The sequence below is a fragment of the Xiphophorus hellerii genome, chromosome 14, assembly GCF_003331165.1.
Source record: "Xiphophorus hellerii strain 12219 chromosome 14, Xiphophorus_hellerii-4.1, whole genome shotgun sequence".
In the NCBI taxonomy this organism is placed as follows: Eukaryota; Metazoa; Chordata; class Actinopteri; order Cyprinodontiformes; family Poeciliidae; genus Xiphophorus; species Xiphophorus hellerii.
This window is the reverse complement of record NC_045685.1, coordinates 10,454,727-10,480,029: the sequence shown is the minus strand read 5'-3', so window position 1 is coordinate 10,480,029 and position 25,303 is coordinate 10,454,727. Positions and strand designations below refer to the sequence as shown.

At 40.5% G+C, this 25,303-nt stretch overlaps 2 protein-coding genes across 4 annotated transcripts; one reads left to right on the top strand and one right to left on the bottom strand.

Moving 5' to 3' along the window:
* Positions 1-359: 359 nt before the first annotated feature.
* intu (inturned planar cell polarity protein) lies at positions 360-21,953 on the top strand. 2 transcript variants are annotated; one of them, XM_032582344.1, is made up of 17 exons: positions 360-977; positions 2,741-3,339; positions 4,699-4,784; positions 8,556-8,771; positions 12,605-12,723; positions 14,187-14,276; positions 15,930-16,007; positions 16,122-16,302; positions 16,443-16,496; positions 16,769-16,831; positions 17,387-17,599; positions 17,709-17,801; positions 17,881-18,297; positions 19,476-19,570; positions 19,657-19,846; positions 20,952-21,094; positions 21,360-21,953. In XM_032582344.1, the coding sequence occupies exons 1-17, from the start codon at positions 898-900 to the stop codon at positions 21,469-21,471; spliced, it is 2,829 nt and encodes a 942-aa protein (XP_032438235.1). In that variant the 5' UTR covers positions 360-897; the 3' UTR covers positions 21,472-21,953. The 2 variants fall into 2 exon arrangements, with proteins under 2 accessions (XP_032438235.1, XP_032438233.1); XM_032582342.1 differs by lacking the exon at positions 360-977 and adding an exon at positions 1,016-1,834.
* Positions 21,951-25,269, bottom strand: ino80b (INO80 complex subunit B). 2 transcript variants are annotated; one of them, XM_032582356.1, is made up of 5 exons: positions 25,101-25,269; positions 23,886-24,072; positions 23,656-23,798; positions 23,282-23,454; positions 21,951-22,785 (listed from the first exon to the last, which is right to left on the bottom strand). In XM_032582356.1, the coding sequence occupies exons 1-5, from the start codon at positions 25,138-25,140 to the stop codon at positions 22,321-22,323; spliced, it is 1,008 nt and encodes a 335-aa protein (XP_032438247.1). In that variant the 5' UTR covers positions 25,141-25,269; the 3' UTR covers positions 21,951-22,320. The 2 variants fall into 2 exon arrangements, with proteins under 2 accessions (XP_032438247.1, XP_032438248.1); XM_032582357.1 differs by having other exon boundaries at positions 23,282-23,418.
* Between the last annotated feature and the right edge of the window lie 34 nt (positions 25,270-25,303).

Sequence of the window (25,303 nt, the reverse complement as noted above, 5' to 3'; positions counted from 1 at the left end):
TAACAAAATGTCGCTTTCAAAGTGCGGTCCGCGACGAAATGGTGGAGAACTGGCTTAAAACCGGGTCACTTGAAAGAAAAGCTGCAGATGCCGGTGTAAAGAAAACAACTCGTTGTTGATGTGTCGTTCAGTCGCGATTTGATTCCTTTGAACAGTTAGCGGTAGGAATCGCTCCAGTTTGTCGGAACTGTTCTTGTATTTAATTAATGATTCAATTAATTAAATACAATTAATAAGTGCAATCGATAGAAATTTGGTAATTTTGGTATAATTTTGGTAATTATTTTTGTATTTAATGGCGCAGAAAATGATTTTTTTTTGTCTCTGTTTAAGCAACTCAAGTCTATTTTTCTTTAATTATGCTTCTAAAACACAAATAGTAACACTTACAGAACACCTTCTGTTTTTATTTCCATGTGTTTGACGTCATTGGAAAGCTAAGACACTGTCAGGATCTGTCAATAAACAGCACCACTCTTCTCATTGGGATGAACAAAGAAAACAATATGTGAGTTAAGAGATTAATGCATCATATATTAAGTTGTGTTGTGATTACAGTCTTAAGCTTTCTGTCGTAGCCCAGAGTTTTCTCAAAACGCCAAGCAGATAGCTGGGTTACATTCCGCTCTGCTGTCCTGGAGAAACACTCAAGGTTTGAAAAAGCCAAAGGAAAAAAAGCCCAATAAAAAAAAAAAAGAAAAGAAAGTGATTGACGTAGGAAGCTGGAGGGAGGATCCGTCAGGCAGCTCAAGCTTAATGTTGCCGTGGCGTTGATAGTCAAAGAACTTATTTTAAAGGAAAGAAGTGACTCTGGATCAGGTTTATTTTCAAGGAATTACATTTGCCTTTTCCTTATTGTTCCCTGAGAACATCGTTTCAAAACATGAAACCCAGAGGATGTTTAACCTCATAGATGGAAATTTCTTCTCAAATAATTTGGAGGACTTCGACTCCATCCGCAGCGTTCTTCTTTACAGGTCAGTCGGCGCTTGTTCGGAAATTTCATGACTTTATGTTTTGGTAGCGCTTTCGCCGATCGTCTGCTTCTGTTTGCGAGCCGGGGAACTTTGCCAGGCTTGCGCCGAATGCCAAAGGGGATTAAAAATAAAGCAAAAAAAAAAAACAAAAAAAAACCTGAAGGTATCTGAGCTAATAAATCAACGAGTAGAAGCTGGATATTCACTTTTGGTCGTGTGTTGTATATTGAAATTTTATAAGCTGTTTATGGCGTACACCTTTTTTAATTTTCTGAGTTGGAATCCGAGTTAATGTCGCGAATCTGTCATTTCAGGTTAAAATACAACTTGACAAGTTAGCAAAGTTAACCTAACTTCTCTCAAGCTAGTTGGTACGAAAATAACAAATATAAACCAGTCCTTCTATTTTACATAATGGAGGTTTATGTGGATTAAACAAAGACTAAACAGGTTAACACCCGTAAATGGGCGCTGGAATATCGTCATTTTTTAATGGCATAACAGTCTGCAAATCCGCTACCAAGACGACGCTTGTGTGTTGTTAAGGGCAACGGTGACCTCCACCAATCAGAACGTACGCTCTTGTGTCACGTGACACTCCGTACACAGTCGCCAGCGCTGAATCAAACATGGCGACAGCATTTTTTTTTCTTTCTTATTCCCCAGAAATAAAGTACTGAAATTAACTTTTGGTCCAGTTCGGGACTTTACGCTTGAATGAGATGGTTTTACAACACGATGGCGTCCGTGAGCCCCGGACTTTGTTCTGAAAATGCACTTTCGACAGCTCAGAAAGCAGAAGAAGATGGGGACACTGAATCCACATCATCGAGTTTCAGCAGCTCCGACTACAACTAGTAAGGATGACTTGTTTCAGTCTGGGGTTAGAGACAAAAAAATAGTTCCAGCTCCGGTTTCAGGCTGCAATATGTCCTATAAAAGTCAAGAAAGATAATAAGATGTTTTCTGGTTTGGACGCCCTTGTTTATTCCAGAAAGCCCTCGTACAGCATGTTCCCACTTGATCTATAACAACATAGGCTGGATGTAGATTCTTTTTTTTATCTAAATACGTAAAGCTTTTTAAATCCACTTTAAATATGTTCCTATAAATTTGCTTTTCATTTCGTTTTACTTGTGCAAGACAGAATAAATGAAGAAAATACTTGTAGCTCTCGTATTAAATATTGCAAACCATGCACATAAATAGAGCCTTTTATAATTTCCTGTGGCTGTGAAAGCATTCCTACTATTATTTTGTGACTTTGCAAACACGAACTCATAAATACCAACTATATTCTGTGTTGGCATTTTGTGGAAATGCCAACACAGAATAGTGCATTATTAGCGTAGCAAGGATTTGTATTCCCTTTTACTCTGATCACCTTAAATAAAGTTTAGCGCAGCTGCTTGCCTTCAGAAGTCGTCTTATACTAAAGTAGATCCAGTTGTTCTGTGAGGCTCCACATGTTTTGTTCTTTTTTTTTTTATTAAAGAACATTTAAAGAGTTTAAAGAGAAAATGATATGGAAACTTGAATGAATTTATAAAGCAACCGTATAAATAAGTAACTTAAAAGGCTCCAGACAATTGCAATAAATCAAACACCATCTTAAGAAAATTTTAAAAAGCTCTAATTTTATTTTACTTTCTCATTTGTGTTTAAAAGGTTTCACTTTGTAAGTTTAGAAAGCAAAAGCGGTGGTTCCGCCAGGGGTTTGGTTTGGTTCATCCTGTCTCCTAAACGCTCTGTTTTGGTTTCAGTGACCTGGAGCCAGAATGGCTGGATGACATCCAGAAGAACGGGGAACTGTTCTACCTGGAGCTAAGCGAGGGCGAGGAGGAGGCCACGTTGGCGCGGGTCGCCGCGAGCCAGTGCTTATCCACTAACCACGTCCGCTTCAGTGAAAAGGAGGCAGAGGTCATCACGGAGCAGGCCAACACGCAGCGGCGCGGCTCGCGGAGGAAAGGCGAGCCCGCTCTCAAAAAGCTAGCCAGGATTCTGGGGAGGAAACGCCGTCCATCTCAGCGCAAAGGAGGCAAGGACGGCAGCAGAGGCAAAGCGACTTCCTCGCCTCCAGCTTCCATCCTGAAGACGCAGCCGGGGCAGCAGCAGGGCGTGACCGTTCAGCGGCGGCGGCTGAAGGAAGTGTGTGTCTACCTGAACCCCAAGCGGTTGGCGAGTTCGCCGACGCCTCTGTGTGAAAGAGGAGGACTGCTGGAAGCTCTGCTGGGCCTGGTGCATCGTCCTGCCTGGACTGGAGGTCAGAAAGACAGAGGAGCCGTCCTACAGGATGGCAGACTGACCGTTCACGGATTAATACCAAACAGTCCAGCTATAAAATGTGGTCAAATTCTGATCGGTAAGACCCTCATTCATAAAGTTACCTGTATAAGGCATCAGGCTAGCATAGCCTAGCATCATATTTCTAGTCCCGTTTTCATCCTAAATGGTTTTAGGCATCATAGCAAGTTATCTAATTACATCACAGTTTGTGGACATACAGTATGTACTACAATGGGGTAAAAAGTCCAGCATGAAAATCTAATTTTTACCAAAAAGATCATAGTTTCATTTTTAAAGCTTGTCCATGTGGATTCTTTTAACTGTGGTGGTCTACTTTAAGACAGAATCATAACATTGTGTCTATCAGCAAAGCCAATGAGTTATGTGTCAAACAAAACTCAAATTCAATGTAATTTTGAATATGTTTGATTGGCAACAGTTTTCTCCCGGCCACCAAAACACATGGCTTAAGTCACTATTTACATCTCCATGAGAACCATCTTCTCATTCTAACATCAACATCAAGATGCGGCTTTGAGTTGCATCGTTTTGTTTTGTATTTAAATATACCACAGTGTCACGTGCATACATCTGAAAATTAACATGAGGTCCATAGATATTGAAACTAAAACTCAGAGGACCCAATGTAAAGCCTTGAGCTACACAGAAAATAGTGTGAATTATTTAAGAAGAAGTCACCAAAGCAAGCACACTGTTTCTGACGCTCAGATATATTTTTTATCAATTTTACTGAATTAGTTATTAATGAAAACTAACACAGCTATCCTTTAATCCAAGGAACTCAAACTGTTTTCTAAGAAAAGCTCTATTCATCTTTTTCTACAAAATCTGATTTAACAACATCTCTAATTATTCTAACTGAGCAGCAGTTATGCATACATACCAGAGATGAAATAACCATGGAAGTTTATTGAAGTTTAGCTCATCAGCCGAGTTCCACATCTTTGATTTGTTTTGTAGTTTTAATACAAAAAAATGTGGAAAACCTTCAGAGTATGCATACTTTGCAGACGCTGTAAATCCATTCTTTTGTGTACGATGTGTGCAGAAATGATCACTGGACTGTTTTTCCACAGCTTTATATGAGGAATCTGCTCTAATCAGTCACTTTTTGTTCCTTGCTGCAACATGTTTGAGCCATTAGAGCAGCTAAAAGCAGTGATCTTTAATCACAAGCATGTGAAGTTGTTTAACCGCCTTTTATTGGATTCCTGCTGACAAAAAGAAAACAGACGTCAAATGCCTTCGGTTTTCTGCATTTCTAAAACCAACGAATAATAAGTACTTTCAGGTATCTTTTGAACGAATCTACTTTGTGGGGTCAGCTAACATGTGGCGTTCATATCAGGGCTACTGTATGTAGTAAAGTTGTCTCATCTTAGCAGATTAAATTATTATTTTTTTCTCTGTTCAGGTGACGTCCTGCTGGCAGTGGACGATGTTGACGTGAGCTCTGAGAACATCGAGAGGGTTCTGTCCTGCATCCCAGGACCGACGCAGGTCAGGCTCCCGTTCCTAAACACTCTGGAGTTCAGGCAGGATTTAACAAGCAATAAATCAATTAATCGCATAATATATTAAAATGAGTGTGACGATTTCCGTTCGGACAACAGTCGTTACAGAGAAGCTCTCCTTTAATGCCGCTGAATAAAGCTGGAATTTTTACAAACGCTGTAAATATTTGACACCCGGTGCGAAGCAGTCAGTTTGCACCACCTGCCACTTTTGCCTGTTTTCCATGTCTAAACTGAATAAGTATTATTTTTTTGTAAACAAAATTTTGCTTACCAAGACTTCATAATCCATTTAAATTATTATTGTTTTGTTTGTTTATTTTGGACATTTAAATTGTTTTCCAGTTCAAGTGTTACATTTTCCCTAGAAATGAAAGGGGTTTTTTTTGCAATAACATGTCGTTATTATTATTATATTAGTTGAAAATAGTCTCAAAATGGCAATAATATCGTTTATCACAATAATTTCAGGAATAATTTATCATCCAGCAAAATTTGTTCTTGTGACAAATTTAGGCAGAATCCGATTACTATTGTTTTAAACCTGATTTATTGTTGTTATTGTTCCTTCTTCCAAGCTTTAACGAGTTAATATTTTAATGACTTGTTTTTCTGAAACCCTTTTACCTGCTAATAGTCTGATAGGTTTCTTTCCTGCTTCAGGACTTCAAAATGTTACAAATATGCACATAAAGCAGAGAGCAGAGTGGGCGGACATAGAAAACCCCCAGGACTTAAAACAAAAGAAAGAAAAAAAATCCTTTGACTGTACCCAAAAAAAACAAAACACAAAACTCCTCATTTTTAACTCCCCAAAAAAACTTTTAAAAAAGCACAAAAAAACCCATCAAAAAGCAGGAATTTGCAAATGACAGAGCGCGCCATGAGCCGAAGCCGAAACATGTTGGCTCAGCCGGATCGCCGTGTGACAATTTTGGCGCCACAGGAAGCTGTTGTGGCTCAGCTGATTAGAAGATGTAGTCGGAAACCAAATTACATGCAGGGGAAGGCTTTATGGAAAAATAGCAAGGTTTTCTGGGCACAGAAATTCGCTTCGGACTTGAAATAGAGCCGTGTTGCTGACAGACGGGTTTATTTTGTCCATATAAGCGTGAGTTTGATGTTGGGTGGTTTTTCTGTGTGGCCGCCGGCCCACATGGAGCAGACACGGCTTATTATGGGATGCGTATTAGCATTAAAGTCAGGTCCGCCGTGCCATTTTCTAACCCTAACTGCAGTGTCTCCAGTGTGTGTGTGTCCCATCAATGGATGGTTGGTAAATGACTGACATCAACAGGCTGGAATTTCAATGAAAGCACACTCATGCCTGACCACAGCCGTATAATTCATGAAGGAAAGTGCTGCAGTTTGCCCATTCAGGCTTTTTTCTCTCCGTTTTCCCGACTCTGAGGTCTGAACTGTTTTACTCATGTCTACATTTAATGCGTTCGGGTCACATTCACTTGCATCATTTACTGAAATAATTAAAAACAAAGGTCAAGTTAAATCCTGCTGGTTGTGTTCAGACCTCGCCACTACGACGGGGCATTGAGACGGAGTAATAAGTGGAAAGGTTCATCACACGATGAATCAGGATTGGCCTCTGGCTCCGTAATGACAGTATTCCAGTAAAAGGGGCTAAAATAGCTGGGAGCCTTGATGTAGGGGCCTGCTGGAGGGGCCGGCGGCCTGTGGTTAGAGCTGACAGGCTCTGCACAGACCGTTGGATTAGAAAAATATAGCTTTTACCTTTCTGGCACGGTAATTTGATCTTTTTTTTAGCGTCATATTTGGGCAGAGCTGGAAGACAGAGTAACATACAGACCTAGATGGCTTTACGGCTTTACAGCTATTATATTATTCCTGCCGACCCAAACAATGCTCATATTAAACCTGATAGGGTTCTTATATTTCACGGGATAGTCTGGAATTTCTTGTCTGTATTTTCGAGGTTTGGAAAAGCATGGATAAAGAAAATGAAGTTAGGAAAATATTTGGTTTTCCAGCCTTTATTCGCTATCCCATTGTTTGGGACCCAAAGATCTAGCCGTCCTTAAAAAGTCTTACATTCATGTATCTTAAATTAAGGCCATAAAATGTATTAAATTCATTAGAAAAATGCAAGTTAGCCTTAAATACGTTAATCTCAGGTCTTAAATTTATGTCGTATATGCTATGTAGTTTATTTTTCTCGTGGGACTTTTCTGCCAGGCAAAAGTTTGAGTCAAACACAAACATCTTCATCACATGTTTTGATTCGAGGCTACTTCTAGCTAGCTAACTGCTAACATACCCCTGCTAGCTAGCTTTGGTTTGTTATTTTGTTTGTATTTCTTTCTAAATCATGTAAAGCACTTTGAATTGCCTTGTTGCTGAAAATGTGTAATAAAATTACCTTACCTAACCTTGCTAGCTAGCATCCTGCATCTGTCTTTGGAAAGTTTGCTGGACGATGTTCGTCTTCTGTTGCGAACCCATTCGATGCTGCATTCGTTTTGTTCAAAAAAGTTTGGCTGTACTGCTATAAAATATGCATTTTTGTTTTGTGCGTCTCTGTTGTGATACACGTCCTGAATTTCATTTATAATGGTCTTAAAAAGGTTACTGTAATTCAGACATGAAAATGTGTAGGAACGCTGTGAAAAAGCAATTCTCAAAGGAAACGTAAAAAATAACAAGAAACGAACTCTGTTCCTTTAAGACAAAAAAAACCACATTTTTGTAGGTCTGTTTTGATGATATGCTACGATTCTGCATTTTAAAAACAATGAAGAAAAACATTGACCAATAGGAACGCAGCAAGCCAAGACCCTTTATTATTCCTCAGAGTGTTTTGACGTCCCCGTGACGTGTGTTTGTTGAAACGACTCCAGTCTGTTTCCAATTAGGAGACGTCCAAAGCTGACTCTATACTCACTCATGGCTTGGCAGAAGCGTGGTTTTTATTTTATTAGAGATGCTCAGAAACACACAGACTTCTTCCTGCTTCCTAGAAGAAAGAGTGTTTTTCTTCTCTCAGCTGCCATCCTGTTCCCATTTGCTCAGTGATCATCTCAGTACTGAAGTCTTTATACTTCTGGGCTTGTTCATACATCTTTTTTTTTGTTGTTGTACTTTCAGATTCATAGGCACATCGTTGAGTTTGTATGTGATAAATAGGAGGATGGATTCTGACTTAATAGGCAATATACATAAATAAATAAATAAATGGCTTGATAAAGTAATTTATGCACCAACTATTGCATCTAACAAATAAAAAATAAAAAGAACATTCTCAACTTAATAATACAGTGTAATATCAGTTAATACATCATTTTCAACAGTATTAATTTAACATGATAATTATTATTAAATGTGCCATTTTGTTTCCAATCTTATTAGTTTCTTTTGTTTTATTTAATGATTTTTTTATATGTATTTTTAATTTAATAATTATAATTTCTCTGTATTTATTTAGTATAATTTTTTTTAACTTACTGTAACATTTTATTTTATTTTTGTTTTCTACATTCAAAATTTATTTATGTTTCATTTCCTGTCATTTTTTAAAATTTTATTTTGTAATCGTGAAGTGACAGGGAAATTGACTCACGGGTGTCAACGTTATTTGCAGAGAATAAAATCTGAAAATTGTGGCATGCATTTAGATTTAACACATCTCCCTATCTACTTTGCGTTGGTCTATGACCAGAGCATCTTTTAGACATAGCTCTTCTCCTTCACCTGACTCTACATCTGCTTCCTGCCCGCCCGCCAGGTGACGCTGACGTTGGAGACGGCGGCTCCAGCAGACAGCGCTGCTCCCCGTGACTCCTCTCCGGTCCAGAAGACGAAGGCCTCTCCACCAGTCAGCCAACTGGTGCGCTTGTTGTGGGGGGAGGACACGGCGGAGCTCCAGATGGCCATCGAACACATCCCGCACATCGTCATGTACCTGTCGCTCAAACTGGACTCTACATCTCTGCAGGAAGAGGTCGGTCTCTACGCAACCTGTAGCAAACCACTAGATGTTTATTTCCTGATCAGAATCACCGGATACTGTTCATTCTGGAGTTTACGGAGTTGTTTTTAGTCACTATTTGAGCCAATGAAACATCTGGACGTTTTACTGGACGTGTAGTGCTGGCTTAATAAAGTATATATGAGGTTTCCAAGTAGGAAAGTAGACTTTGTCTCAGAATAAGTGGGAAATAAAATGCCTTATATAGCTATTAAACCTAAAATGAGTGTGATCTGAGTCTTGGCTCCTGCTTTTCTGATCTTAATGCAGAGAATTTGTTCACAGCCTGAAAAAGTGTGGGGTTTTGTTCAGGTTTTTTCCATATTTGAATAAGTATGGCGTGAGAACATCAAAGACTGAAGGATAATTTTATATCCAGTCTTTATTACTTATTCTGTTGTCTAAATGTCCCATCGATCAGTTAGGCTTTTTCATTATTCATCCGTCGTCAGGATCATTTTTAGCAACAAGTAGGCCTGTTACAAAAACAAATTTTGCTGGACAATAAATTGTCTCAGTAATGATTACGATGAACGATTGAGGCCTGTTTCAAGTAATATAATAATGCAAGTTTCCCCTCTAAAAGACCAATAACTTCTAATGTAGTAAAGAATTCTTAACTTTGTAACGGGAAGATATTTTAAATTTCCAAAATGAAACACAACAACCAAAAACAAATAGATAAGACCTAAATAAAAACTACCCACATCTGAAGCCATAAATGAAATGATGATTTCTTTGTTAACAAAATTTCCTTTCAACTAATTATGAGAATGGAAATGATCAAGCTCATTTTAATTTATCATGCGGTTAATTTATTACAGGCTTAGCAACAAGGCAGTTCAAAGTGCTTCACAGTAACCAGTTATGTGAAAATCATGAAGCAAATATATGACAAATATGCTAATCGTTGTTTTATTGATTATGAATCAAGGGTAACTCTAAACAGGTGGATTTTTAGCCTTGATTTAAAGGAATTCAGTGTTTTGGCAGCTTTGCAGTTTTCTGGAAGTTTCTCCCAGATTAGTGGAGCATAAAAGCTGAACGCTGCTTCTCCGTGTTTGGTTCTGGTACTGGTTCTGGGGATGCAGAGGAGACCAGTGATCTGGAGGGTTGATACAATGACAACTACAACGTATTTTGGTGTCAAGCCATTCATTGATTTATAAACTAACAGAAGTCTATTCTCTGAGCTCCGTGGAGCCAGTGGAAGGACTTTGACCAGTTTCACCCTATCAGAACTGTTTGCCAGGAAAATAAAATCATTGAACAGGGCCAACATTAAATTAGGGTTATGCTAGCGCTGTTGAATTAAACATAAAACTCCAGTGTTTCCGCAGTCTTGGAAATTGTTGATTGGAAGCCACAAGCCTTTAGAGGAGACGCTAAGAAGATTGAAGCCAAGCATGCAATGGGTGCTGAGAGAGGACAAAAACAGCTTGGGCCGGTTTATTATGTGAGACGACTACAAATCAAACCTTATTCACAGAACAAACGGCTGCTTCTGCTCAAACCGTGGATGTCTAAACACTTTTCCATCCCTTTGGAAAGCAAATTCTTGTGGAGACTAAATCATTACTTTGGCTCTTAGCAACCCTTACAAACTGCCACTAGGACATTGCTCAGACCATTTTAATTATGTTGGTTCCCTGAAAGCGGATCCGGGTAATTGAGTGCAAAGAAGAAAAGTTGAGAAGGAAATCACAGCATTAAAAGTGAATCCCTCCGGACGTTTTCTGGAAACTACTGCTGTGGACGACTTCCAGGACAAAGGAAAAGAAACGTCAGAAAGCTCCGTGATTAGTTCGGCTTCTTACGGCAAATGACCTACGATTTAAACGCTGTCAGCTGCACTCTGTGGAGTCTTAATCAAATCTGTTTTGGATCAGAGCGTAACAACAACGAGCTATTCCTCCAAAACCCTCGCTTTTTAAAAAAAATTTAATCAGAACCAAGTTTGTAGGTCCATTCAGGTTATATGTGTGGACTCAGCTTCCCTGTTGTGCACTGCTGCTGTGAGAAGCACTTCTGACTGACAGCCTAATTACATGTGTTCAGCTCAGCAATCGTGCTTTGCTGTTCCCTTGCTCCTTCTCTGTGTATCTGCGTGTCCGATTTATTTATTTTTTTTGCATTTATCTGGACCTAAACTACAGCGGCACAGAGGAATACGGCTTGTCCAGAGCCACATCAGCGAGCGGATGATTTTCTAAATGACACACCCTCTAAACCGTGGCTTTGATTCTTTAGTCTCATAATTTTAGGGTGGTGGAACGTGAGATGTTCAGCAGCTGCTGCAGGTTAGAGTTTCGGATCTGCACAGAGTTGTTGATATGAGCTCTCACACTTTTCACGCGCGCTTTCGCGGCCTAATGGTTAGTATCTTTTGTGGGTCTTTTGCTCCGGTTGCCAAGGCTGTAGTTCATTTAGGAGTTTTCAGTTCCCACTCCCACCATTCAGTCCTTAAATTCCCACTACTGGAAGGACTGCTAATACACCAGCAGTGCTCCGATTAGTACATTTTGTCTCATTGCACTCTCGTCAGTGTTAGTAAATAGGCCTGTCACAATAACAAATTTTGCTGGATGATAAATTGTCCCAGAACTTAATGCGATAAACAATAATATTGATGTTTTGAGGCCATTTTCAAGTAATGTAGTAGTAATAATGGCATAAAAATGCAAGGACACTTCCTCAAAGATCAATCAACGTTATATTCTAAGGAACATTGGAACTGGAAGACATTTGAAATATCCAAAATAAATAAAGAAAACAACAGAAACAACAAATACAATGAATTATGAAGTTTGTGTAAACAAAATTATCTTTCAAAAAATAAAAGTTGAGACGAAAGCACCAGACTGAAGACTTTTATCACTCAGTTTTTGGTAAAAAGAGAGAGGAAAGATGAAAATGATAAATCAATCAAATGAGAACTATTGAGTTTCTTTTAGTTTATCATACGATTAATTGATTTATTGTTTATTGTGACAGGCCTATTAGTAATTGAACTGTGCTAACCAGCTTCTGATAGTGAATAAATACAAATATTTGTGTTTCTCCCTCCCTAAAAGTCACATTGTCGTCATTCCATAGAGAAGCATTGGTTAGATTTAACCCAGCCGAGCGTTATTGAGGTAGCGTAAACATCCATCTATTCTTCTACACCCAGCAGATGTTTTGGTTGCTGATCTTCCAAGACTAGATACCGCACATTTTTATGTACTCTTTGTTTTGTGCTGTTTGGCTAACCAGCGATGTCTCTCTGAGCCTGATATGTCATTTTCAAGATGCAGGCCATATTTTACACAGTGTATTTCCAGGGTGTCCACGCATACTTAAAAAGTCTTGTATTTATGTATCTAGAATTAAGGCCTTAAAATGACTTGAATTCATTCAAAAAATATAAGTTGGTGTTAAATACATTAATCACAGGCCTTAAATTTAGCCACGGCAGGACTAATTCATGTCATACTGTATATTCTATGTAGTTTATTTTCCTTACAGGACTTTATGTCAGGCTACAATTTGAGTCATGCACAGACATCTTCATTACATTTTGTGACTCAAGGCGGTTGGGCTACCGCTAACTAGCTGCTAATATACCCCTTCTAGCTAGCAAATTTATCACCAGTTTGCTTGTTTGTCGTCTTGGTCACTGGCTCACTTCTGTTGGCAACCCGTACAATGCATTTTGGTATTAAGGCATTAAATTTCATTCTCAATGGTCTTAAAAAGTCTTAAATTTGAGTCTGCGAAATCTGCAGGAACCCTGATTTCTGAACTAAGTGACTTTATCTGTTTAGGAAGAAATCCTGTACCAGTACCCAGTGTCTGAAGCATCCAGCCAGCTGAAAGGCGTGAGAGGCATCTTCCTTACTCTGTGTGACATGCTGGAGAACGTCACAGGAGGCCACATCATCAGGTTGGGACAGCGACTTGCCTGGAAGATGTTACAATCAGTTTACGCTCCAGCAAAGCAGAGATGGTCTAGAGATTCTGTCATTACATAACCTTTAATTCTCTTACTATCTAAAACTTCTAAACGTCTTTTATATCTGCTTGAGGGTTGCGGTGTCTTTCTCCAGCAATGTCCTCTAGAGCCTAGGCAGCTTATACCACGGGTTGTGGGAGGACATTTGACCACTCTTTTTTTTTTTTTTTTTTTGACATCTTAGCATTAACTGGTCTTTTAGACGTAGTCCATAAATTTGATGTTGAGTTTGGGGTTTTGCAAAAGCTATTCCAGAAACTTAACGTTTGCTGTTTTCCTTTCTAACGTCAGTTTCGATGTCTGTTTGGAGTCACCGACTTGCTAGAGAACCCAACTGTGTTCAAGTTTCAACATCGAAACGCTTAGAGCAGAAGAGCTTAGATGTAGTCATTATTGCATCTACTTTGGTGATGTCAGCCGGTAACTTTTTCATTGATTTGACACCCTCAGCTCGACCAATCGTAGAGCTTTTCTCCTCACTGTGGTCAATTATCACAATCTTTGTTTTCTGGAGGAAAACAATCCTCCAGGAAAGATATTTGGCCCACTCCTGATTTTAGTGACTCTTAAAGGTGTACAAGTAATGCCTTTCGTTTTTTAATTGACATCCACTTAATCTATTGTGATATGGTCAGTAAAAACCATGTCTCAGCAGTTTGTAGGTTATAGCAGGCTTTAGTTTTGGCAATTCTTTTGCTTCTTGTTCATCTCAACCTCTTTCATTTCATCCGAAGGCAGCAGTTTTGCTCCTAAAGTTGAAACTTGGTCTTAAATGTGTTTTTCTCACAGGAAAATGATCTCAAACCTGCTTCAGGACAAATAAAGTACGCTAATCTTTAGATCCAGGAGATTTTGTTTTTTAAATAGACCTGAACTCCATTGAAAATCTATAAAGTATACCTAAAAGTTAGGTCAGTGCCAGAAAACTAACGTCCAGCTTTACCAAAAGACCAATGGAAAAAGCTACAAGTTGGCTACCCAAAGCTTGTGAAAGAGGTGCAACCTGCCAAAGGAGTTACTCAAAAGTTAGAGGAGATGTATGAATATATCTGAGGCCAACGATGTTTGGATCAGAGGAAACCACAGTAACATGTTACATGGAGCTGTTTGTTGTATAAATCTAACTCCCTGTGGGAGAAAAAAAACTTCAAAATGTGTTAAAGACCCCAAATTAGTGAGAGCTGTGGCAATAATGAGTGCATGTAATCTCTACAGACCTTTGAAATATTTCTTGATCGTTTGTCTATAATGGCAAATGATAATTCATAATTCTTCCTGCCAGTTGTTGAGGAAAAAAATGCCAATAAATTTATTTATTAAACCTTATTTGCCTGCATGCTTTGACCTGCTGAGTTCAGTCGTTGACCTTTGGCATTATCTGTTCCCTCGCTCAGTTCGTCTCTGTTGCTCGGGAAACATCTGGTTCACGTTGGCTACTGGAAGGAGCACAATAACCTGCTGGTCGTCGGTCTTCCTGCTGAGAGGTAGAGGCGGGCGGCACCACACAAACACACCCATGCGACACGCACACACAGACCCAAGAGGCTACTATCACACTAGCCACAGTTGTCATTACGGAGAAAAGAAGTCGGAAGCAAACGCTGGTGCCTGAATCATTTAAAAATATTTATTTTTGTTGAAGACAAGATTTAAGAGAGCAACCGGAAAAACCCATCTGCTTTCTTCAGATGTGTTTTAAACATGTGCTTCTCTACACCTTCTTTGTTTGGAAGATGGATGCCTGCTTAAAGGAAGGAGCCATCGCCAATAGTATGTCAAGTTAGTCGTCAGGGCTTTTCCCCGGAGAAGATCATTCATGCATGAGAGCCTACAGCTGAAAAAACTTTTTTTTCCCTTACTGTCTGGCTTCCAATCAAGCTAAATATTTCATGTTTATTGTCAGTAATAATTGCTAAAATATCTTCCATTTGCCATAAATCTGATTTTTAGTACATATTTTTTTCAAATTTACAACCTTGGAGTTAATGGGAATCCCTTCTGCGGGCGTATTTTACGCCTCAAACACTCCTGGTGTGACATCATGGAATAATCAAAAGAAGTTAATCAATATGTCAGGAGTCGCATGATGGACCTTCACCACTCCAAACTCATCTGTTTAAGCAGTTTTACTTTAGTGCAAACACATGACCAACGCTGAAACGAGTGCTGGACTGGTGTTGGTTAAAGCCAGCGACAGAGAGGCTATTACTCCCCCCAAAAAAGTTACAAAGGCAAATTCCAGTTTGTAAATGCCCCCCATGACGAAGACCATAAAGAGTTTGGCCGTTATGGCTGTTGTTACATTTGGAGGAGACTGAGGGAAGCTTGAATGCTTGAAGACACCATCCCCAGTGTGAAGGGACAGGCTGGCATCGTCATGTTGTTTGGACTCCATAAGACATCATGAGTAACGAACGTTGAAACGCCACTTCAAGACATCAGCCAGGAAGTCAAAGCTGACGCTCATATAGGAATTCCTGATGGACAATGACCCTTTACCAGATCAGCTACAAATTAGTTTAGGGACAACAAAGACAGTATTATGGAGTGGACGTCAGAAAGTCCTGATCTCTGTCCCTTAGAAAACATGTGAACAGAGCTAAGAAGGCCTTTGTCACCTGACTCAGTTACCTGTGGAAGCAGAAACATTCCTGTAAACTATGGTGAGAAGCTTATGGAAGGACATCCAAAAACATAAATGTATGTAAACCTTTTATTATTTTGACATTTAGCAAAGATAAATAACTTTTGGTAATCCTAACTGATAAACAACATTAATCAATTAATTGGCCTGATTTTGTCAGACAGTGAGAGAAAATGTCTCAAAGAGCAAGAAATAAAGAATGGAAGCAAAAATGTTCCCCTAGTTTTCTACACCGGGAAAGCGAGCAAATCTAATACTTTTCCAGAATTTTCCAAACCATGTAGGATTATGAATTATGTAGAAATGGTGAAGTTGATCAAACTCGTTGAAGTCAAACATCCAGAAATGGTTGATGACCAGAATAAGACAAACGTTCTGCTTCCAGCTGCTCGTTCCTTTTCTCTACATAGTGCTAACACTGAGTTAGCACTAATTGTGCTGAAGCTGGAGTTCAGCCCGGTGTGTCTTTAACTTCATCCCTGTCTTCTCGCAGGGTCCCCCTGCTGTCCCTGCAGACGGTGGTTGGCGACGTGGTGCGGACGCTGAAGGTGATGTACGGCTCTTTGAACAGGTCGGTCTCTCTAGGATTCGGTCTCTCGTCGTTCTCTACCTCTTCTCTCTCGGATTTTGGGGCGTGATCTTTCACGATTTTTTTTCTTTGACATCCTCAATGTGTCCTCTGCAGCGCGTTCTGTAAGGCGGACCACGCCCTCAGGTTGGACCATTTCTTCTGCTTGTTCTTCCAGCAGCTCATCCAGCCGTGGCGCCTGAGGAAAGGCTCCCCGCCGCCGCCCGACGTTTCTGGGAGCCTTTTTCTGGACGGACTGCCGGCGGTCCGGTGGCTCACTTTGCCTCCTGAAATTAAGGTTTGTTTGGCTTCTTCTCATGCCACGTGTGTGCGGCTGTGGCGTGCAGCTTGTGTTCATGTGTTTAATTAAAACAAAATCAATCAGTGCTGTTTTGTGGTGTGTGTTGGCGATTTATCGTTGGTGTGTGTTCTCCTCAGATGGAGGTGGATACAGTTCTCTCTGATTTCGAGTCCTCTGACTTTGGAGAAATGGTGAGACTGGTTGAATTATTCCAGATTACAGAAACTGACTGTTTTGTTCGTCCATGAGTGAAACTTGTGTTGCAGGAACAAATACATGCTAGCTTAGAAATGTGTCCTGGTTAGGTTAGCCTGTTTCTGGAAGCATGTTCATGTCAACTGATGCTCTGATTCTTTTTACCTAATAAGATTTGATTCCTTTTCAGCATTAACTAATTACAAAACTCTCCATTACAAGTGACCTCTCCATATTTATTTACATTTTTTATATATTTTTTTTGCAGTCAGAGGACTTCTTTGGCCTGCGGCGTCTCTATGTTATACTTGGCTCCTGTTTGTTCTACAAGGTAAGGGTCAAAGTGGAAACGGGCACAAACTACAGTCTGGACAGCAACCTGCAGATGCTCCAGACAAATAAAATAGAGACTGTTTACACAAGACGCTCTAACTGTAAAGTGGGAATGTATTCACACCGCTTGGATTTTTAAAAATATTTTGTCAAGTGACAACCACAAGCTTCTTTTTCTAATGAATTTTTTTGCGATGGACAAACTTGAGGTAATTGCAAAGTGGATTGTTTTTATTGAACATCCTGGAGTCAGTGTCTTTGTAGACTTGCCTTTTTGCTTCAGTTAAGTGATGCCGTCTCTTCGCTGCTTTACACGTTCAGATCAATCTCAGCTGGAATTATGGGTGAAGTTTAACTGAATAGGCTTTGATCTAAGTTAAATATTTATGTTTGAAGGTATTACTCTGGATTTTATTTAGGCGTATATAAGTTAAAGGGGGAAGAATATATGTATGTGTGTGTGTGCCACCCTTTTTCAGATTTTAACTTATTTTTCTAAAGCCATGTATGATTTTTCCTTCCACTACATCATTTTGTGCCTCTCTGCCCTCAGTCCTACCTGATTGCCAACCATCTCCCGAAGGAGAACCTGCTGGACGTGTGTCTGTACTGCCAGCACTTCTGCCTGCTGCCGCTGGCGTCGGAGCAGCGTGTCGGTCAGCTGGTCATCTGGAGAGAAGTGTTCCCGCAGCAGAGAGCCAGCGGAGAGACGGCGCCGGGCTTCAGCCAGCCTCAGGGACGACACTTCCTCCTCATAGTGGGGCTGGTGAGGAGAGAAACCTTTGACCTGTGTTTTCGTTTCTGAAACGGTAGAAACTGCTTTTGTGAAGCTACACTCATCTCTCCGTCTGTCTGTCTGTCTGTCTGCACCTCAGAGGCACTTCATGCAGTGCGTCCTGTTGGAGGCGGGCGGGTGTGCGTCTCCGGCCTTGGGCTCTCCAGGACCCGATTGTGTTTATGTGGATCAGGTGGGGGTTTTGTCGCAGCTGATCTGCTAATCGGCTCCATATTGAAATGAAGACGCTTGAAGTCCTGCTGTGTCGTCAGGTGAAAGCCACCCTCTTGCAGCTGAACGCGTTGGAGGCGGCCATGGAGGAGCGGCTGAACGTCCCGTCCGCTCCCTGCATCTCCTGCGCCGACTGGTTCCTGCCTGCCGCCACGACCCGGGACCGCCTCGACAGCCTGGCGTCCTCGTCCCCCGTCCTCAGCAAGCTGGCCGGGGCCATTCGGGGGTCTCCGTCCGGGCACAGAGGGCGCAGCCTGTTCGGCGAGAAGTCCCGCAAGTCCAGCCCACAGAGGAGCTTGTCGGACAGCGGGAGCGAGGGTCCGATGGACGCCGGGTCCGGTTCGTCAGCGGCTCCGGGTCTCAGCCCTCACTCCACCCCGGACTCAGGGAGACGGATCGGTGGCAGACGGGACTCTCTGGGATCTGATGGGAGCGGAGGCAGTGCAGGCCTCTTCAAGGTACAGTCATTTTTTGCCAAAAGTCAAAAAATGACTCAAGGTGGTAATATTGAAAAAACAAAAAAAACACTTCTGGCAAGAAATGGCCATCTTGTTAGGAAGGTGATGATATGAAGGTAAAATTAGCAGGAAGCTTTACTGCAACGTGGAGTTAAGAGTCAGAGCCCCACTCAGAATTATTTGCTTTATTGGACGAGTCACACTCAGGCTTCTGCAGCACAATTAATAAGCACGATATGCACAATATAAAGTTGTGTTCATTTAGTAGATCGTTCAGCCTGTTGAGGAAATAAAGAAGGTAATTGGCAGAAGTTTATTAGATCGTAGCAAGCGCAGCTCACTGCATCCTAAACACAAAACATCTCCGCTCCTATCAGTCACACATCCCAATTGATTTGCACTTGACTCACCCTGCGGTTACAACAAGCCACAAAACGGAGCTGGAAAATGTTAAACAAAAGCTAAAAATGGGAGAAGATGAATCTGCTGACTCAAATTATGGCCTGAAAAAGGAAGCAGTAAAGTCTTAATTATGAGACGCCAGGTTTACATCCGGCTCGGGCGTCTAATTAAAGTTAAGAGAGACTATGAACACAATGTCTACATGAAAAGACGGCTTTGCTCTGCCCAGTTTAGCTTTTACTCAATTTATTAAAATTGGCTCTATGTGTCACTTTTGAAAGAAAGTGACCTAAATCCTGTTTGTGTGATTTCAAATAAGCCTAGAAGAATTTGAAAAGTACGTGTTTGTAATGTAAAAAATTATTTTGAAGTTTTGGATTTACAACTAATAACATTCCCTTTCTACACAAAAAATACATATTTTATGTGCTTGATTTTTGTTTCTTTCTTGGTATTTTTGACATGGGCCACAAATTTGGCCCATGTGACAAAAAGTTTTGACACTCCTAATTTACTGTTTTTTAAAGATTATTTAATGTTTAAAAAACAGTAAATAACAAAGAAAATTTGCAAGATTTTCTTTGCAATCTTGCAAATTAAAAGAAAACAGACTGAGTTTCTGCTACAAGTCATTTTTTAAAAAAGTAATTATTTCTGTGAGGTTTTATTTCTAGAATCTTCAAACCATCTCCAGGAAGATCAGGTATCAAATCTGGCGATTTTTGTAAAACAAACCTTGGATTCAGGGAGATTTTTTAATTCCCATTACTGCCCAGATGCCCAGGATGAAGCATCCAAACCCTTTCTACCTGGGGACCCTGAAGAAAACCCTGACTGTCAGGGAGACGGAGGAAACGTACAACACCATAAAGTAATGCAGAACAAACCGCCTCCTGCGTGACTTTATGTATTTAGTCGCGTTTGTGTCAAAACAGATCACTGTGTTATCTGTGACAGACTGACTTCGGGTACGGAGAACACCTTGTTTCACTACGTCCTGATGGAGACGGTGCAGGGGATCTTCATCGCTCCCACTCACAGAGAAGTGGCTCAGCTCAGCGGCTCCATCCACCCGCATCTCATACGCAACTTCCACCACTGCTGCCTCTCCATACGCGCCGCCTTCCAGCAGAGTCTGCCGGCCAGGGTGAGGGAACGCGTTCCCAAATCAGTTGGGCTTCTATCAAGATTTTGACATTTTTTAAAATTGTCTTTCTAATTCTGCTTTAATTTGCATCCAATTGCCACATTAAATGCCAGTGAAATACTAAGCCCATTGCAATGAGCGATAAATCACTTAATCGCATGATAAATTGAAATGAGCGTGATATTTTCCATCTCACTGCAAAAACACAAACTCTTAAAAAAGTATTTTTAGTCTAGTTTCTAGTGAAAATATCTTAAAATACATGAAATGAGACAAAACTGACTTACAAGCAACTTTTCAGAGAGAAATCAGAGCTTGTTTTAAGTGAATAATTCCTTAATGTTGACAAAAAAAAAAGTACTGGTTCCATTGGCAGATTAATTCACTTATAACATGAGCCAAATGTCTTGTTATAAGTGAAATAATCTGACCATTGAACAAATACTTTTTCATCAAAATTAAGAAGCTATTGACTTAAAACTCCTGTCTTGTTGAAATGTTACAAGTTAGTTTTGTGTACGAAGATATTTGCACTAGAAACTAGACTAAAATACTTTGTAAGATGTTTTGTTTTTGCAGTGTTGGACAACAATGGCTAAAGAGTTTAATATAATTGAAAAGCCGGCATTTTGAGAAACGCTGCAAATATTTGCCACCCAGTATTAAATAGTTCATTTGCACTACCTGCTACTTTTGCCTGCTTTTTCTTTAGCTTAATAATTACTTTTAAAATGCAAATGAGTTTACCGAGACTTCATAGTCCATTTCAGTTATTGTTGCTTGATAATTTTTTTTGTTTATTTTAGGCGTTTAAAATGTTTTCCTGTTCCACTTTTAAATGTTCTTCAATTATTTGAAAATGGGCTAAATTTGTTACTTTGACAAGTCTATGAAGTACATTAGTTTGTAATTGTAACATGACAAGATGTGGAAAATGAGGTTTTTTTGCCTCTGTTTTGTTTGTTTTGCATTTGAAGGAGAAAACTTTGCATATGTTTGTGTCTTACAATCAAATAGAGAAGCTCGTTTTCTTCCCAGCATCCTTTGCGTCTCCTGCCAGCTCGGTGACATCGCGTGACTCTCTGCGTTGCTTCGTGTCGTGCAGGGTTGCCGTGCAGCAGACCGTTCTCAGAGGTCCGGCTGGGGTCTGGGCCCGGTTAAAGAACACGGGGTTCTGTTTCAGTGCAAGCCGGAGAACTGGACCGACCAGAGGAAACCCGCCCCCACCATGACTTACTGGGTAATAGGGTACGTCTGGGTCCAAACACACAAAATACCGAACCTTTACTGTGTGTGAGAAACAGGCAGGAGGTTCACAGATATTTAAAGCTCTTGAATAATATGAACACGTCTTCTCGTAATCTAGGATCTTTAAAATAAACAAAACTTTCACTTCAAACGGAGCTGCTAACGCAGACACTTCCTCTTTGACGGGGGTTTTAAATCAGGACGCTCGTCCTCGGTTCCGAGCCTCTTTTAAGGATAAACATCTTTGCTTTGTTCTGGTTCCCAGGAGGATGCTGCTGGAGCCGGTTCCTCAAGAGTTCTACGTCTGCTTCCACGACTCGGTGCCGGAGGTTCCCGTGGAGATGGCCTTCAGACTGTCCTTCGGTTTGGGTTTATGATGCGTCGACGGCATGAAGACTTCCTGCACAATCTCAAGAAAAATCAAACAGCTGCTCTTTTTCTGTGCTGTAGAGTTTTTTTTTTTTTTTCTTTCCATCTTTGCTTTCCACATGTTTTTTCTGCAGATAAGCAGTGGAGCATGACTGAGGCCGTTTCAACTTCAGGTCGGATCGTTGCAGTGCCTTTTTTTTTTTTTTTTCTCACCATGAACGCACAGTGAGCTTCCCGACGAACGAATACCTCCTTTCCACTTTGACCAGCTGACCTGTCGGTTTTGTGCTGTGAACTTTACAACCCTAAACCAGTGAAAAAGAAAAACGCTGCTGCATGAATCTCCATCCAGTAAAGCTAGACTGATGATTTTTTTTTTTTTTGTATACAAAGCAGTAAACGTGTTGTTAATTTAAATTTTTTGTACAGTTTTGTATGGGAAATTGTTACATAATAAAACACTATTTGACAATAAAATGCCACAACCTTTGATTGTTTCAAGATAAATTTACTTGATTCCGTTGAGTTTTGAAACATAATTCAGAGTGTAAAATATGTTTAACAATAACCAAAATGTTGTCAACATTTGGCAGAACCTGGAGAAAAAAAAATCCCTCCTCCTCCTCTCTGTAGTCATGATGATAGAAATCATAAATATTTGGTTACATTTTGGTACAAACATTTGCAGCACTGAAGTATGATGGTTTAAAAAACAAACAAACGCAGTAACAGAGACAAAAAGACCATGTTGAGAAGTCACGCCACACTGAAAATGAATTCATTTCTCAAAAAGACATCAAGTTCAAAAATATACCATTCACATCAGGGTGTCCGATGTGAAGAACAAACATAATGGTTCAAGCCGCGCTCTGCGCAAGCTGCAGGTTCTTCCTGTAGCACTCCAGGCTGCAGAGAGGAACCCCGGTCTTAGAACAAGAGTACTTTTTGAAGTTGGTGCACCCAGTCACGCCACAGTTCACCGGAGCCGCCGGCGGAGGCGGAGGAGGAGCCGGCACCGGCGTGGGAACGCCCGCGGGGAAGGAGATGGCGATTCCCCGCGCCGAGTCGCTGTAGCGAACCGTGGGACACTGGTTCTGCTTGGACTTCCTCTCTTTGAGGCTTTTGATCTTGGCCTTGCTGGTTTTTGTCAGTCTCTCGATCGTCTGGTTCTTGTTCTCCTCGGCCTTCTTGGCCGCCTGCAGACGCCTCTTCCGGGCTCTCTCCTCCCGTTTCTGCATCATCTCGGCCGTCATCTCCTTCTCCTTGTAACCCATGGGCAGCTCCAGCAGAGGCTGGCTCTGCTGCTTGTGCAGGAGGGCTTTCTGAAGAGGAACGCCAAGAAATGGGTCATAAAGAAAAGGCTGATTTCATGAATCAGGATGGGTTTATGGTGATTTACAAAAATATCCAGAATCCTACAACCTTTTTAAAACACAAACTATATGCATGGTATAGTTCTCTATACTTCCTATTTAATATTGACATGCTACTTCTAGCACAAACAAGTAATCTTACATAATCTTACATAACAAGTAATAAGATTATCATAGCATATTGTTAAAATGCAATTTTTTTATGATTATTTGCTGTAATGTTTTTATAGTGTGAAGCACTTTGAACTGTCTTGTTGCTGAAATGCACAAATAAACTGTAGTAGTGTATCTTATCACGATTTAAAGGGAAAATGTTAAAAGGAAAGTTGTAATTTGTTCCACCCACTTTCATCCAACCTTAATGGCCCCAACTGTAAAATAAAATACACATATACATACATAAATAACACGTTTTGTTTTCAATCGTCCCTCCTCTCCACCTCACCTGTCTGGCGGTGAGCAGGGACTCGTCAATCTCTTTCTTCAACTCTCCGTTGTCATCGAGCTCGCCCTTCTCCAGAGCATCCAGCCACCGCTCCTCCTCGTCCACGGGCCTGCCCAGCATGGAGTCGGAGTCCATGTCTGGCAGAGGGGACGCAGCCATATTACTGTCTTCATCTGACATCCAACGAAAAAGATTCAGAGAGAGAAGGCAGCCATCATTACTACCTAACTGTCTTAGGTAACATCAGTGTGTTTGCAAGCTACTTTTCTGAGATGTAAAACTTGTTTATTTCCTCAGCTAATGGTTTCTTCCTCAAAATAGCAAAATGGACTTTGGCCCATTAATTCATGCATTAGGCATTTAATGTAACCTACCCAACCAGGCTCTGTACTGCTCCAAAGGTACGGAGGGCTCATCGTCATCATCGTCTTCGTCTTCATCGTCCACGTCGTTATCGAGGATCATCAGCGGTGAGGGAGGGCGAGCCACGCCAGGGTGGACGGTGAAGGTGGGAACACTGGAACGGGACGCAATCCCAGTAAGTGATCGTGTATCCAGATGAATAAACAGAGATGTTAGCAGTAGGGACGTGAAGCTAGCAAACCTCTTGGTGCCCAGAGTCTGGCCCCCCAGTTTGATCTTCAGTCTGAACTGAGACGGCGGCCGGGGGACGGGGACCGGGATGGGCTGGGGCTCCGGGGCCTCGACAAAGCTGTGGTGTTTCTTCTTGTGCTTCTTGTGTTTTTTGTGCTTCCGCTTGTGGATGCTGTGCAGACTGGAGCTGCCTTCGCCTGCAGGGAACAGGAAACAGACACAAAGTCCAAAAAACATACTGAAACGTTTGTAATATTACTGAATTGAATCATAGGCCTGTCGCAATAAGCAGTGAATTAATTAATCGCATGATAAATTTAAACAAGCTCAATCATTTCCATTTGTATGAATTTCTCTTTTCTCTCTCTCTACAAAAAAACTTGACAAGAAAAGTCTTCAGTCTGGTGTATTGGTTTCAACTACTCTTTGTTTACAAAGACTTCATTTTATTTGTTGTTTTGTTTATTTATTTTGGATATTTTAAATGTATTCCAGCTCCAGTGTTAAATGTTCACTATAATTTAAAGTTTCTTGATCTTTCAGAATTGCATTATTACGCCTTTTGCCATTATAGTACTTGAAAATGATATCAAAACAACAATATTAGCCGGTATCGCAATGACTTCTGGGACAATTCATCGTCCAGCAAAATTAGTTATCGTCACAGATGTTGTTGTAATTATATGTTTACATAAGGAAACAAATAAAACAAACAACAAGCGGTGATTTAATATTTACGTTCAACTAAGAACTTTGGTTTCATTTTTTTCTCAGGTTTAAAATAAAAACAAATAGTGATAAAACAGAAATAAGAAAGACGGGCATCTAAATCTGCGGCTAATTGTTGATACGTTTGATTGAAAATATGTATAACAGAAGCTTTTTATTGCATGTATTTATCGTATCGCGAATGTTGAAAACAGTCCATCCTACCATACGTGTCAGTGACGTCACTGGAGCACAAGTTGAGGATTGGATGTTGGCATCAGAAAACGGGATGCCTCTCATTTTATATTTCTATTATTTTGGATTTCAATTAAACCTATCATATTGACAAATAAATCGAATAAAACAGCTGTTTATTTTTTTCTATTTTATTCTTGTTTTTAATCTACCATCTCATGAGAACATGCAGGGCTCGATCCTCCTTTGATGGCGTACCAACCACAATATAACGCAATATGACTGAGTTCAAGTTTTCATGAATAAATAATTCGCAACTTACCAAGAAACCTGGGATGAATCATGTCTTTCCTTTTTCCCATTGGAACTACGGAAACCAACGTGTGCGGCTCTACATGTCAACGCAGGTTTCACTGTTGCACGTAAAACTCTATAAAACTCTTTCGGAGCGATCGGTTCCTTACCGCGACAGAATACCTGCGATCATTGTTAAGCCTAACCGACACCAGCGGCTGTTCAGCACCA

Bases quoted from the DNA above. Each gene is read 5' to 3' on its own strand.
- intu (XM_032582342.1), top strand. From the start codon at position 1,695: ATGAGATGGTTTTACAACACGATGGCGTCCGTGAGCCCCGGACTTTGT. The intron at 16,008-16,121 runs GTCGGTCTCTCT...TGTCCTCTGCAG, and splicing joins ATGTACGGCTCTTTGAACAG to CGCGTTCTGTAAGGCGGACC. The intron at 17,802-17,880 runs GTGGGGGTTTTG...CTGTGTCGTCAG, and splicing joins ATTGTGTTTATGTGGATCAG to GTGAAAGCCACCCTCTTGCA.
- ino80b (XM_032582356.1), bottom strand. From the start codon at position 25,140: ATGGGAAAAAGGAAAGACATGATTCATCCCAGGTTTCTTG. The intron at 23,799-23,885 runs GTTTGCTAGCTT...GTCCCGTTCCAG, and splicing joins CAGACTCTGGGCACCAAGAG to TGTTCCCACCTTCACCGTCC. The intron at 22,786-23,281 runs GTGAGGTGGAGA...GTTCCTCTTCAG, and splicing joins CCCTGCTCACCGCCAGACAG to AAAGCCCTCCTGCACAAGCA.